The sequence below is a fragment of the Natrix helvetica genome (genome assembly GCF_964273705.1).
Source record: "Natrix helvetica genome assembly, chromosome: 4".
Classification (NCBI taxonomy): domain Eukaryota; kingdom Metazoa; phylum Chordata; class Lepidosauria; order Squamata; family Natricidae; genus Natrix; species Natrix helvetica.
Genome location: NC_138550.1, coordinates 32720925 through 32736877, shown reverse-complemented (window position 1 = coordinate 32736877; position 15953 = coordinate 32720925). Strand labels below are relative to the sequence as shown.

At 38.6% G+C, this 15953-nt stretch overlaps 1 protein-coding gene across 1 annotated transcript in view; it reads left to right on the top strand.

Annotated features, from left to right (window-relative positions):
* Positions 1–5510, top strand: part of CPOX (coproporphyrinogen oxidase) — a 16227-nt gene extending 10717 nt beyond the window's left edge. The window contains exon 7 of the mRNA XM_081952728.1: positions 3310–5510. Coding sequence (XP_081808854.1) covers positions 3310–3397 — 88 coding nt within the window. The 3' untranslated portion in view covers positions 3398–5510. The remainder of the gene's footprint in view (positions 1–3309) is intronic.
* The last annotated feature ends 10443 nt before the right edge of the window (positions 5511–15953 follow it).

Genomic DNA, 15953 nt, shown 5'->3' with positions numbered 1-15953 from the left:
CTTTTCTTTCTTTCCTTTTCCTTTCCTTCTTTGCCATTTCCTTTCCTTTCTCCTTTCCTTTCTCTTTTCTTTCCTTTCCTTTTTCCTTTCCTTCTTTGCCATTTCCTTTCCTTTTTCCTTTCTCTTTTACTTTCCTTTCTTCTTTCCCATTTCCTTTCCTTTTTCCTTTCCTTTCCTTTTCTTTCTTTGCCATTTCCTTTCCTTTCTCCTTTCCTTTCTCTTTTCCTTTTGTTTCTCTTTTCCCTTCTTTTTCTTTTCCCTTCCCTTTCCCTCCCTTCTTCATCCTTTCCTTTCTACTTTCCCATTTCCTTTCCTTTTTCCTTTCCTTCTTTTCCATTTCCTTTCCTTTCTCCTTTCCTTTCTTCTTTTCCTTTCCTTTCCTTTTTCCTTTCCTTCTTTGCCATTTCCTTTCCTTTCTCCTTTCCTTTCTCTTTTCCTTTCCTTTCCTTTTTCCTTTCCTTCTTTGCCATTTCCTTTCCTTTCTCCTTTCCTTTCTCTTTTCCTTTTGTTTCTCTTTTCCCTTCTTTTTTCTTTTCCCTTCCCTTTCCCTCCCTTCTTCATCCTTTCCTTTCTACTTTCCCATTTCCTTTCCTTTTTCCTTTCCTTCTTTTCCATTTCCTTTCCTTTCTCCTTTCCTTTCTCTTTTCCTTTCCTTTTCCTTTCCTTTCCTTTTCCTTCTTTGCCATTTCCTTTCCTTTCTCCTTTCCTTTCTCTTTTCCTTTCCTTTCCTTTTTCCTTTCCTTCTTTGCCATTTCCTTTCCTTTCTCCTTTCCTTTCTCTTTTCCTTTCCTTTCCTTTTTCCTTTCCTTCTTTGCCATTTCCTTTCCTTTCTCCTTTCCTTTCTCTTTTCCTTTCCTTTCCTTTTTCCTTTCCTTCTTTGCCATTTCCTTTCCTTTCTCCTTTCCTTTCTCTTTTCCTTTCCTTTCCTTTTTCCTTTCCTTCTTTGCCATTTCCTTTCCTTTCTCCTTTCCTTTCTCTTTTCCTTTCCTTTCCTTTTTCCTTTCCTTCTTTGCCATTTCCTTTCCTTTCTCCTTTCCTTTCTCTTTTCCTTTCCTTTCCTTTTTCCTTTCCTTCTTTGCCATTTCCTTTCCTTTCTCCTTTCCTTTCTCTTTTCCTTTCCTTTCCTTTTTCCTTTCCTTCTTTGCCATTTCCTTTCCTTTCTCCTTTCCTTTCTCTTTTCCTTTCCTTTCCTTTTTCCTTTCCTTCTTTGCCATTTCCTTTCCTTTTTCCTTTCTCTTTTACTTTCCTTTCTTCTTTCCCATTTCCTTTCCTTTTTCCTTTCCTTTCCTTTTCCTTCTTTGCCATTTCCTTTCCTTTCTCCTTTCCTTTCTCTTTTCCTTTTGTTTCTCTTTTCCCTTCTTTTTTCTTTTCCCTTCCCTTTCCCTCCCTTCTTCATCCTTTCCTTTCTACTTTCCCATTTCCTTTCCTTTTTCCTTTCCTTCTTTTCCATTTCCTTTCCTTTCTCCTTTCCTTTCTCTTTTCCTTTCCTTTCCTTTTTCCTTTCCTTCTTTGCCATTTCCTTTCCTTTCTCCTTTCCTTTCTCTTTTCCTTTCCTTTCCTTTTTCCTTTCCTTCTTTGCCATTTCCTTTCCTTTCTCCTTTCCTTTCTCTTTTCCTTTTGTTTCTCTTTTCCCTTCTTTTTTCTTTTCCCTTCCCTTTCCCTCCCTTCTTCATCCTTTCCTTTCTACTTTCCCATTTCCTTTCCTTTTTCCTTTCCTTCTTTTCCATTTCCTTTCCTTTCTCCTTTCCTTTCTCTTTTCCTTTCCTTTTTCCTTTCCTTTCCTTTTCCTTCTTTGCCATTTCCTTTCCTTTCTCCTTTCCTTTCTCTTTTCCTTTCCTTTCCTTTTTCCTTTCCTTCTTTGCCATTTCTTTTCCTTTCTCCTTTCCTTTCTCTTTTCCTTTCCTTTCCTTTTTCCTTTCCTTCTTTGCCATTTCCTTTCCTTTCTCCTTTCCTTTCTCTTTTCCTTTCCTTTCCTTTTTCCTTTCCTTCTTTGCCATTTCCTTTCCTTTCTCCTTTCCTTTCTCTTTTCCTTTCCTTTCCCTTTTCCTTTCCTTCTTTGCCATTTCCTTTCCTTTTTCCTTTCTCTTTTACTTTCCTTTCTTCTTTCCCATTTCCTTTCCTTTTTCCTTTCCTTTCCTTTTCCTTCTTTGCCATTTCCTTTCCTTTCTCCTTTCCTTTCTCTTTTCCTTTTGTTTCTCTTTTCCCTTCTTTTTTCTTTTCCCTTCCCTTTCCCTCCCTTCTTCATCCTTTCCTTTCTACTTTCCCATTTCCTTTCCTTTTTCCTTTCCTTCTTTTCCATTTCCTTTCTTTTGTCTTTTCCATTCCTTTCCCTTTCCTTATTTCCTTTTCCCTTTTTTCTTTTCCCTTCCCTTTCCCTCCCTTCTTCATCCTTTCCTTTCTTCTTTCCCATTTCCTTTCCTTTCTCTTTTCCTTTCCTTTTTCCTTTCCTTCTTTTCCATTTCCTTTCCTTTTTCCTTTCCTTTCCCTCCCCCTCCCTTCCCTTCCTTCCTTCCTTCCTGGGGATCTGAGGGAGAGGGAGGGGACCCTTTTCCTCCTTGCCCCCCTCCCCAACATCTGCTCTGATGGCAATTATCGCTAAAAAAAAATCAGGTGCTCAGGGATGAAAATGTGCCGCTCAAACACTGTATTTTTCCGCGCACACTGAAAAAAAATTAGAGGGAACATTGACAGGCAGCCATATAAGTCTTATAAATAAATAAGTCACTGTGTGGTAAGACCAGAGAGAAAAGGAGATGAAAGCAACAACAGGAAACAACTAAAATGGGCATTAAATTGAAAAAGAAAGGGAGAGAGAGACCACCAGGTAGGAGTCTTTGTATTCAGCATGCCTTATCCAAATTCACTTTTTTCCAGTGAGTAATGTAATTACTGGTTCTAAGAGAAGCTGCAATTATTTCTGAATAACAGAAGGCAGTGAAATATGTTGTGGCCAAGTTGGAGAATATTCAAGAGACATAAATGAAAATAGGACATTCTGGAAATTTCCCATTTTTGTCTTACCTGCATAGCCTGTTTTGCCTTTTCTTTCAAGCTCAGCTGCAGATTGTTTTTGAAATTGTGTCTTGATATTTTAGGGAAAATAATAGAAAGCAAATCCTTTCCTCTGCAATACAGATTTTTATTGGGTAAGCTTTACAGTGTTTCATGGGTAAATTCACAGTAAGGTAAGTATGAAATAGACAGAATATACATATATATATATTTGCTTTGGATTTTAAACGCTGACATTGTAAATAGTGTATGGGGAGAAAAGTACTAACAGCTGTTTTGCACATATCCACTTTTCAGATGGGAGTATATGCATTCACCACCAGAGAATTCCAAGGAAGCAGAAATCCTAGAAGTTTTGCGCCATCCCAAAGACTGGGCACAGTGAATAGAATGCTGGCCATGTTCAGTCATGAGGAAAGGATTTGTTCTGCTGCCCACTCCCAAATCCACCTGTCACCGCATGGCAGTTAATGAATGTTTATCTATTCTTTCACCTCATGCCTTAGGAATAGTTCTATCCCCTGTGAATGTTCTCTTAGAACCCACCTATTGGTATTTGTTGATTCTTAGTCATTTGTATTAGTGTAACTGTAAAGATCTAGTAAGGCAAGAGGAAATGCACTGAACAACAGACTGTAGTGAAGTGCTGCAAGTTACTGAGGTGTAGACTACATGTCCCTCTTTCAGGGATTTCAGGGATTTAACACACTGTCTTACTTTTCACAAAAGAAACAATTGTTGACAGACTCAGTTCAGCCTTCCATTCCCTGCGGTATTTCTGACTTCTTGCCAATTACTTTCCAGTAGAATGATTTTTGTAATTTAATCTGAAATGCTAGTCCATTTGACTTGTGATCATCTGTTACATTGCAAAAAAAGAGAGTCTGTATTGGCTACTATCAGTTATGGTGGAACAGGTGGATAAATTATCTTAGTAGCATAGTTCTTGACTGCAGATGAAATGCAGCCCAGCCTGTTATCAGGGTCCCAAACTCCTGGTTTTGCATTTGTACATCACCCGGTACAGAGTTTTTAATGAAACAAATTACACTTCTGTAGGTAATTTTGATATTGATTCATAAAAGTGTACATCCATAATGTTTGAATAGTTGAACACACTGGAACTTAAATTCAGGAAGAGTATAAGGCGGGATTGTACCTCAGGTTACCAATATTTTTCTCATATACTCTTTTGAAATATGTTTCTCAGCAAACATGTTTGGGAGAAGGTAAGAGTCCTATACCAAACTAAGAATAAATTCTACATAAAGTATCTGCATGTACGCGCACAAACATAGGATCTTTGCTGAGACAGTCATAGAGAAGTGTTTCCTTCAGTAAGCTATGTACTGGAATAGTCCAAATTAAAGTTTTAAGAATTAAGTAACGGGAAGGACAGAAACAAGTTTCTGGGGAACAAAGATAATCTGATGCTTAATTTTGGCCAACTTTTTACATTTTTGTCAACAAAGACTTAAATTCCCAGCTAATCCCATTAATATTTTTTTGAAAACAAGTCAATAAAAAGACTTTGCAGGAGTACTGGATGGAATTGCAAACTGCTATATATTAACAATGGTTTAGAGAAATGTAAAACTCACATCACAGCTGGAGTAACCAGATTACTTCTCAGCAAGCCTCCTGGGTTCACCCTGGTCTGCTTCTAAGGAGATAATGGGCTGCATTAGAATGGGGAAGTGAAGATGTTCCTGCTTCTGAAAGATACCTTTGAATCTAAACCACTGTGCTTAAGTTTAAGTTCAACTTTGTGTTTTGAATATTGGCAAAGAATAATAAAAGTGAAAAACAACTTTTTCATACTATTACTTCATTATTTGTGTGCATCTTTAAACTTTAGTCAGTGTTTATTGGTGCAGAAAATAGAAATCTAGGACTATATTACAGACAAACAGGCATTTCAAGCTGTTGCAGAGAATGCTTTAATATGATTGGTAAAATCCCAGTTAGTGTGCTAAAGATGTTCCTTACTGTGGGATCCTTGGTGGTTTTCTTACAGACATTTCATTACCAAATTAGATCCAGTAACATCACTTCTGGGCATCAGTACACTGATGATGTTATCTAGTTTGGTAACGAAATGTCCAAAAGAAAACCATCTAGCTCAGAGAGAACCAGGGAGCCCCAGTTCAAATCTGGGCTACAAATATTCTTTTTGATCAGATGTTCCTTTAGTTTGACATGCTCGTTCCAGCATCATGTTCTGTGCTGTTAATAAATATGCAGGAGGCATTAACATGATTACTTTTAAATTTTTAGACCTCTGATTTGAAGCAACATTTTAAAAATTGTGTTTCAATTTTGAAAAAAGATAAGGATTTTCTCAAATTTTGCTTTTAATTTTATGTCAGAATTTTGCAAAATTGAAAATGTTTTCTGTACTGTCACAATATGTTGCTGAAACATTATTTTTGATAGTGGGATCTTTATTTTTTCTGTATTGTAAAACCAAAACGGAATAAAAGATTTGGATCTACAAACACATTTGTGTAACATTTTTATTTCAAGCATTGTAGTGCAAACATTTCTGATAAAGTATTTCAATTCATGTTGAAAAATTTAACTATCACTCTAGACTTCAGACCATAAAATAATGAATGACTGATGCCGCATAAAAGTTGAGAAAAATTCTTAACTATAATATCAATTTGGGAGGGGAATCATTTATAGGAGGATAGTGTGCTGCCCTTTGTTGGGTGCTTTCAAATAGTGGCTGGGCTGAATAATCTCTCATGCTGGAGATATTATGTGTATTTCTACACCACACATGGAGCTAAATGGCTAAATTCAGTGGCCTAAATGGCTCTTCTAACTTAAGTGATTCTGTAACTTGTTCAACATTATAATCAAATAATAGGCAAAGTTTAAATATGTTAACTGTTGTGTAAACAAAATCTTAGCTTCAGTTACACATCACACCATTAATAAATTCAATTACTTGAGACCAGTGGTGGGTTTCAATAACCAGTGGTGGGTTTCAGTGGTGGCGTCATGGACGCACAGTGCACGTATGCGTCAGCGCCTCCACAACGCTCCAGCTGCTCCGCGAAGCGTCGCGCAGGTGCTCTTCTCGCCATGTGTGTGTGCGGAAGCACAGAAGCTATTGTATTGTATTAAACCTTAAAACAGGTAAGGAGCTCGGGCGGGCAGGTGGATGGACCCTCCGGAGCACTGTACCAGAATGGTATCCGGGGCTCCGGGCTGGCTCTGGTACGCCCATACTCTGGCGTACCTGCTGCAACCCACCACTGCTTAGGAGCCAAATATCTGCAAGCATCCAATGGTTTTCAGACCTCTCACTCAGGAAGAATTGACAAAACACAAAGAATGGGAAGTAAAAGGATGCCCCAAAATCAGCTGTTGTAATAACCATTAGGTTTGTACCATTGATCTGAAAATGTTTTTAGAAACTGCACTCTACATGGCATTGGGATTTACCTGGCATTACGGATAAAGAAGATAGTGCTGTGATAATCCAAAGCCTATTTACCTTGCTTTGTTCCTATTTCTTGCCATCAGTAAACTTGACAGTCACCCAGCAAGCCAAAACACTGAGGCTGGAGACAGGCTTCTATTACACAATCTGGGTATATTCTCATAACTTTCACTTATTAATACATTATATAATTACTACTTAGCAATATTTTGACAGCATATTTTTATCTTATATCTTCAAGTGATTTCAATCTATTTTACATCAAACAGAAAAAATTCCCTGTGTTAGCAATTGCATTATTTTTCTAATTCACTTTTGTGATCTAAGTTTTCTCAGTGTTGCCTCTTCTCCCCCCACCGGCAAGGCTCCGGCACCTCCCGTGTCTTGTGTATCCCGTGTGATGTCATCGGTTTTATCTAGGAGCACTTTGTTTTTTTCCATGACGGCCTCAGCCTCCATTCAAGGAGACATCTTCAGTGCACTTTGGATTGTGTTTGTCTGGGGGAAGCCCTGGCCTTTAAATACTTTTCTGAGTCCTGGTCTGATTTCGGGCTGTGTGATTGGCTGTCATAGTCCTTGGTTTTAAGTACCATCTGTGTGATGTAAATTAGTGCTGGTGTTGTTGTTCAGATTTCTTCTGATGTGGTCATGGTCTGGTTTCCAGTTGATTTGATCGGCTGGGCTGCGTGTGATGTGGTCTGGTTTCTTGTGATCTGTCGAGTTATAACTTTGTTTGCAGCGTGGCTGTTCGCTGATCTCTAAATGTTGCCTTCCAGATTGTGTGGTTGATATTGTTTTTTCATTCTGAGTGGTTGGTAAATTGGGTTGATTGCAATGTGTTTATTGGTGGAAAACCAGGCTTCCGGGAATTCCCTTTGCCAATTGCACAGTGGCAGATAGGACAGCATTCCAGAGGGTCAATGTCATTGCCCAGGGGATCACTGGTTGCCCTCTCCCCTCTTTGGAAGAGCTTTATATCTCTCACTGCCTTAAGAAAGTTAAAAACATTCTTAAAGATCCATCTCATCCTGGGCACCCTTTTTTTGAACTATTAACCATCTGGCAGACGGTACAGGATAATAAAAACAAGGACAAATAGCTTCTATTCCAGGGCAGTAACTATATTGAATTCTTCAGTATAATGCAATATTAATGCAATATCGGGTTTTCAATTTCAATTATATAGCATGTGAAGGATGTGTGTTTGTGTTTTAATTTTTATACTTATAATGTACACTGAAGATGGCATTTAATTTCGTTGTATGATGTGCAACGACAATAAACTAAACTAAACTAAACTTTCTCTCCTCGACTTCGCTTGGGTTACAACTGTAGTCCCGGTTTGATCGAATTTGTGTCCTTTTGAGTCTTCGTGGACAGCCATGAGGGATAGAGGGTCATCATGTCTCTTGATGGCCAGGCGGTGTTTGTGCAGTTTGGTTGATAGTTTTCTTTCCTTTTTCTTTCCTCTTTCTTTCTTTCTTTCTTTCTTTCTTTCTTTCTTTCCTTTTCTTTTCTTTGGCTCACATAGTTCTTCTCACAGTTGCAACCTTCTATCCCTCATGTCCATCCATGAAGATTCAACAGGGTTCTTCCCTTGTTTTATCCTATAAAATTAATTTCGATCTAGGGAAGATCTGATCTAGGGATCAGAAACAATGATTGTTCCAAGATTCTCCAATAAGCTTCATTTCAATTAAAGTCAAAAGTCCCCAGCAGAATCAAACTAACATGACTACTTGGGTCTTTTCAGACTTTGGGCTGTTGAGAACTTAACGTGATATCTTCCAAATTTGGTATGTTGCTTTGAGAATTATAGTCAAGTTTAGACCTATGAGTACTCCCAGCCTCAAATAAATGCTTCGTTTTATCCATGGAGAGCAACCCATAATCATGTGTCATTTCAAGGGCAATGCAGTATCTCAAGTCTAAGAAGCCCATTCTTAGAAGTCATCATGTATAACATATAAAATTTGAGGCATGATAAAACCTACATAAAGCATCAGGAATTCAATTTCGGCGCTTTTCCCAAATCCTCCAACCCATTGGACAACCTGGTGGACATATGAACCAGCAGTGTGCAGCAGCTGCCAAAAAAGCCAACACCGTTCTAGGCTGCACAAACAGAGGAAGAGAATCAAGATCACGTGAAGTTTTAATACCACTTTATAATGCTTGTTAAGGCCACATTTGGAATACTGCATCCAGTTTTGGTCGCCACAATGTAAAAAAGATGTCGAGACTCTAGAAAGAGTGCAGAGAAGAGCCACAAAGATGATTTGGGGACTGGGGGCTAAAACATATGAAAAATGGTTGCTGGAATTGAGTATATCCAGTTTAATGAAAAGAAGAATTTAGGGAGACATGATAGCAGTGTTCCAATATCTCAGGGGCTGCTGCAAAGAAGAGGGAGTCAAACTATTCTCCAAGGCACCTGAGAGCAAGAAGCAATGGGTGGAAACTAATCAAGGAGAGAAGCAACTTAGAACTAAGGAGAAACTTCCTGACAGTTAGAACAATTAATCAGCTTGCCTTCAGAAGTTATCAATGCTGCAACACTGGAAGTTTTTAAGAAGATAGCCATTTGTCTGAAGTGGTGTAGGGTTTCCTGTCTAGGCAGGGGGTTGTACTAGAAGACCTCCAAGGTCCCTTCCAACTCTGTTATTCTATTCTATTAAAATGTTGGCTTGAGGATGTCTTGCTAGTGCGAAGTCTGCAAAGAACGGGGCAGTTTATACTTAGCCCGCTGTACACAAGAAGCAGAGGGGGAGACACGCTCCGTATTAAATCCATTTCATCCGTATTCCTAATGCATTTGCTTACAACCCCAAACTTGGCAACTTTAAGACTTGTGGACTTCGACTCCCAGAATTCTACAGCCAGCTATGTTGAAGTTCACAAGTCTTAAAGTTCAAACTGAAGACCTCTGGCTGAAAACTTTGTATAACAGCAAATTTCACTTCCCATAAGCTCCACCGAGCTGCGGAAGCGAGAGCTCAGCTGAGACAGCCTGTCCCTCGACCACTGGAACTTTGAATTCAGTCCGCTGTTTAATACCCGAATTTAAAAGGCCAACATTGATGGATATGCCTTTCTGAAGTTATAGGGTCTTTTTTTCGTTCCTTGAAACGTGGCAGAAGAAAGCTGCCTCGGTTTGAAAAGCCGCGCTCGCTCCCCCGGCCTCGGGTTGCTCAAGACTCAGCACGTGGGAAGAAGAAACCGAATCTTGCCCGCTGGTTCTCTCTCCTTTGCTCCCCTTTGCTGGTTAACCTTCTCTTTTTTTCCCCTCTTTTATTCTGCTGATTAAAAACCAAAAATAAAGCAAGAGAGTTTTAAAGTTCCAGAGAAAGTATTTCGGAAAGGAGAGATAACAAATAGGCTTCAGTTTCATTGTTAGTGGTTGTTTTAGCAAGTCTGCTATATATCACTTTACCAAGCTCGCTCATCGGTTCTCCAGTGGCGCGCCGTGATCGTATAGTGGTTAGTACTCTGCGTTGTGGCCGCAGCAACCTCGGTTCGAATCCGAGTCACGGCAGTCTTTAATTTTTCTCGGCCTTCTAAATTAATGTCCCATTTAATAAATAGGATAGAACAATGTTAAAACTAACTTCGAACTTTTCTGTAATGATTCCTTCTTCGGTGGAACAAAACGTGAGGTTTCCCCCCCCCCCCCACTTTAAATAGGCAGGAAAGGGGATTCAGAATGCACAATTCAGATGCTGTACACTATGAACCTGATACAGAGGGCTATTTGAAATCTCTGCAAAAACCTAAATGATATACTGGACAGCAAACTTGAATAACGTGAGAAAATGCGAAAAAAATGTTTTTTCCTTCCAAAAAACAAAAAAGGTTTGGCCCGTACGGGGATCGAACCCGCGACCTTGGCGTTATTAGCACCACGCTCTAACCAACTGAGCTAACCGGCCCGATGCGATACTAGGTTGTAAAATTTATCTCGTTCAGAAAATCAATTCTAAAATGAGATTGTTTTAAATGTCTTCAGATTACTATTTAACACAGCTATTTTTCATTAGGAAGGCAAACGTTTTACTTAAATATGTTCAAGAGCTTCTCCAAACTAGAATTCATAGAAATATTTTCACTGTGAAGGAAAACTAAAAGTTTTTAATTCAAGCAGTTTTTAAAATTAATTATTTGACCATACCAACACACACACACACACGCGCGCGCGCACAGGCAATTGTCACAATATATCTTCAACCCTGTAATCAAACTGAGTTTAAATGGTTCATTCTTTTTTGGATCTTTAGTGTGACAGATACAGCTCTTTTAGTAATCCAAGTTCATTCTCTGCAAACAGTATAATTTATTCTGTGGGTCTCACGATTTCCTAGATTTTAAGCAATTGTTCCTGACCACTGAGTACAGTTTACAGTCTGTAAAGATATCTATATCTATATCTACCTCTATCTATCTCTATCTCTATCTCTCATCTATCTCTCATCTATCTATCTATCTATCTATCTATCTATCTATCTATCTATCTATCTATCTATCTATCTATCTATCTATCCATCTATCCATCTATCCATCTCTATCTATCTATCTATCTATCTATCTATCTATCTATCTATCTATCTATCTATCCATCCATCCATCCATCCATCCATCCATCCATCCATCCATCCATCCATCCATCCATCCATCCATCTATCTATCTATCTATCTATCTATCTATCTATCTATCGGGTTATTGAGTTATTTTACTGAGTTATTTTATAGTTTGATTATTGTTTCCTTTCTTTTAAGTGATCAAACCATTGCAGACTGGAATGTATCCTATTGCGCTATAGATTGATTCACAGCTTCCAACATTGCTAAACTGAAAAGATTAAAAAAAATGTTTATTCTCCGGGTCAGGAGAGGATTATGGAGTTTGACTTTTGATAAGACAAAACTTGTTAGAACTAATTAGTACGTTTGTCTCCCTTGAGCTCCAAATGATCTTTTGACTTTTTTCTCACATTAACATCTTAAATGTTACGTTTGTGCTTTCCTCAGACCTCATTTAAATGGACACGTGGGCCCCATCCCACTCTGGGTTCCCCAGGCTCATTGGCTTGAGGGCATTACGGAAGAGTGTTGAAGTGTGGGCCAGTATATCATCTGCAAGGATGATATTCCAAAAGAAGGGAGCCACCACAGAGAAAAAACATGTTCATCCTCTTTCACAATTTCATGTTTGAACTGGAAGCTGAAAAGAAAATCCATATTGTAGAATGGTGTTTATAGTACAGACAGCTCAAATATGCGAGAGGATTAGTTGAAAGTTTATTCTTCAAAGCATAGTTTAGGTAATCTAGTTTAGGCAATCATTCATAGGCTCTTCAGCCAATAGTTAAATATTTTAATTGTCAAAATACTTTTGTCTGGATTTTGGAGGTGTGCACAGTTTTGCCCTAGATTGCAGAAGCTGAAACACTGAGTTTCTGTTTATACTGAAATATCTTTCCATTTCTGACCATAATTTTATTAACCATGAATTGCTGGCTGAGTCTGCAACAAGTCCTAAACCGCAGTGCAATATACACACTGTGTGTAGGCCAAACAAAATGCACTAGGTGTGCCTTATGAATTCTGATTGGTGATAAAGACAATATAAAATATGACAATGATATTCTATTATATATGTGTGCATCAGTGGTGGCTTGCTCTCAGTTCGACCCGGTTCAGCCAAACGTGTAGTAGGGGCGGCGGGAGGCATGCCCAGAAGTGTGCGCATGCGCGAGCATGCATGAGAGCACACCCGAACCAATAGTAAAAATATTTGCAACCCACCACTGGTATGCATGCCACTCTAGTGTATTTGATAAACCTGTTGGAGAAAATAAGATGTCCAGTTAACTATTCTAAGTCTCAACTGAGGCCAATACGGTAGTTTAAAAATCCCTTTCTTAACTCATGAAATCCCAGAATTCCCGAGGACAGATTTTGTTGCTAGGATTGAGAAACTCTGTTGTAGGAGCTGGAAAGGGCAACCTGCTAGAACTGAGGGACAACAGCTATCTCTGAAGTAAAATTAGTCAAAACATTGCAAAAAGATAGTTTTTACTTTATGTGTGTTTTTGAGTCTAGTTTTGCGGCCGGTTGTTCATGTTCTCCTTATGAGCAACTTGGAACTTCTTTCTAGCAGTCTTACCTCAAAATTAGGTGTAAAGTGGCAGTATCTGAACTTACTATCTGTGCTTTGAACAATATTGTATTTTTTCTTTCCTTTGGCACTCCTTAAAGCCAAAAAGAACTGTAAAGGGAGTTTTACATTGTATGTTGTTTAACAAGGGTAATGCCGCCAACATTATATCTTCAGAGAAGTCTAGAGTGCGTTAGCAAGATTCTGTGTACTTAAAGAAAACACAAGAATTTAGCAAAATCAGTTCATAATCTTTTTTGTTCAATATATGACAAAATGATAAGAAAAAAGCAGTGCTCTGGGTTTTTTTTTAAACTGACAACTGTAAAGATAAAGTCTGTTTGAAATCAGTTCATGATAGCATTGTGGTTGGGTTTATCTGACCAAAATACGGAAATAAAGATAGATTTGCCACTCTAGACTATAAGATAGGTTTTTCCGAAGTAATTTATCCACCTATTATTTTAAAAAAAGATTAAAATGATTTTATTCTTTGGAGAGTCCTCTGGAAAAACGGGCGGTCAAGTTTGGGCGCCGTGGCTTAGCTGGTTAAAGCGCCTGTCTAGTAAACAGGAGATCCTGGGTTCGAATCCCAGCGGTGCCTATGATGTCTGTCTCAGGGTGAAATAAGGCTTTAGTTTTGAACTGTATCTATTGTTATACACATTCTGCGTCACATAGAACATGCTTTTGCAACTTCAGGGCAAAGTATTTTTGTTCAGAAAGAATGAGCTGAAGCCCAATAAAAGAATCAGGTGAAAAATCCAAAACTCAATCTGAGGCAAAGCGGAATATTCATATTTGGGGCATTACAATGTATTTAATTTCTCCCATTTGTTGGATTTTCATCGGATTGTTAAAATTGCCAGTCAGTTTATTAATATAATCCCGAAAAACGAAAACCAATTTGCAGCGTTTTTAAAAATTAAATAGAATCAAACTAAACATCTCATCTTCGGGCTGTTGTCTCTTTTCCTAGATTGGGTTCTTCTCCCGCCTCTCTAGTCGTAGCATTTGGTGTACTGCAGATCGCCTGAAGAAGCTTATTCTGCTTCTGCAGAATAAGATTCTTTTCAAGAAATTTTGAGCAACCACAAGGTGAAAGGGAATTAGAGCCTAGCCTAGAAGCCAGAACAGCCAGCAAGTTTTCCAGCAAACGCATTCACAAGAACTCCTTTGCAAAAAATAAATACATAAATCTTGGGGCTCGTGCAGGTTGCCCTCCGAAAGATTTGTCGGGTTTTCAGCGCTCCTGATCTTGGCTCTGAATTCTGCTCCCTTCACTCAACGAAGCGATGCCAAACCGGCGCGAGGGGGCCTCAGTTCTCTACGTCAGGCCGTCGTGTCTCCTGCGTATCTTGGGATATAGAGGGAATGCTTGTTTCATGTTTGTATATATGCTAAAGAGCAACCTGGGATATGCTTTTAATTAAGCGATCGCGCTCCAATTTGCAAAACAGCGGGCTCTTTGCAAGAAGTCTATGTGTTAAACACGGCAGGAAGCAAAAGGAGAGTTTGTCAGAAGTGGGATTCGAACCCACGCCTCCAGAGGAGACTGCGACCTGAACGCAGCGCCTTAGACCGCTCGGCCATCCTGACATTCATGTAGGGGTTTCCTAAAGTATTATTAGTAATGAATTACAACATGTGAGACATTCACATTCGAAATTTGAAAAGGCTGTTTTAGGTTTACAGAGTCCTGTTTAATTCAAAACATTTTAGATTTTAGTCTAGGGGTTCCTCTGATGTTTCCATTGCTGAATGGATTACCGTGCGCAACATTTTCTCACGTTTCAAACTGAATATATGGGAGTTAAGTTTGCTAATATTCCTATGGCCATTACCTTTAGATAAGTAAAGTTACATATAGTCTCTCAGTATCAAACAAGTTACCAGTGGCTGTTTCTGTATCAGCCTCATATTCATAATTTAAAACAGATGCAAAAGTTCCTGAATATCAATGTTTCTTTTTTAAAAAATTATCTCAGGACTCTTCCCATTTTTAAAAATTGTGACGAACCGATACGTTTGTGTGGATTATATTTATCATATGAAAAATTAAAATTGATGCATTAACTGCCCTTTCACTCCTTACAATTGTTTGATTGAGTGTTAATATTGTAATACTTTTCAACATTGGCTAGCCAATAATTTTGATTTTATGGACTCTAGAGCCTTGGGAAATCCGACTGGTCCTTAAATACTGCTCTATATTTTAACTATTTTGACCTTATTTAGAATGTAGCAAACTCCATTTTTTAAAGTGATGCATTTCAGAATTTATCCAACTTGTGTAATGTACCCAATTACAACATGAAGTAAGCTTTAGTTTTGCTTTTTCACCAGGACACAGCATTAAGAAAGGTTAGCTGAATCATACATAGTGAAAGAGCAAATTTAAAGGACCACACAAAAGCTGATATTAAGAAAAGCTCTTAATATTAGCTTTTTATATTACTGACTATTGGTTTCTTGGATTATTCAGTAAATGTCAAAACAACTGCACTGGTCTTCTTTTGTCAAGTATTAATAATCCACACATTGGACAGCTATTCTGCCTTCCCTCAGCTGATTTTTCTGTGGATGTCTGACAAAACGGGGCGAAACTGGAGTTGTCATAGGAATGTATATAACAGCTTCTACAGTAGATCTATCATTAACTAGTACAATTGGATGAAAAAGCACTGTTATTCATAATTGTTAAATCTTATCAACATCAGGATGACCAGTCCTCACCTCAACATTGAAGAAAGGCCCATCTTTCTGCATTTCTATCCACAATGTGCTTATTTATTTATGGAATTTATAAACAATCTGAAGACTAAGAACCATACAAGAGCTATAGCAAAAGCCAAAACAAAACAGTAAAATGAAAGTACCATTATATAATAAATCCTATTGTATCAAAATCACAAGGATAGCTCAATTTCTGTTGCAATAGCTTTACGTATGTTGTAGCATATGAATATATGTGTTACCAGAAAATTGGCATATTGTGGAGGCCTGGGTGGGGAACAAGTCTTCTGCTGAACTCAGGTGAGGCAGAATGGCTGAGTAGTGGGCTCCTCTGTATCCAGGGGTTTATCATCTTTGTCATGGATGTGCTTGCACTGGCTCAGGTAGACCAGGTGCATAATCTGGGAGTCCTCCTGGAATCATGACTCCTGCAGTAGTTGAGGCAGAGGACTTTTGCCAACCTGCGTGGCATGCCAGATAGGCCTCTTCCTGGATCAGGAAACCTGTCAGTCACTTATGTCTGACCATTGCAATGCGCTTTACATGGGGCTACCTTGAAAAATATCTGAAGCATCAATTGGTGCAGAATGTGGTTGC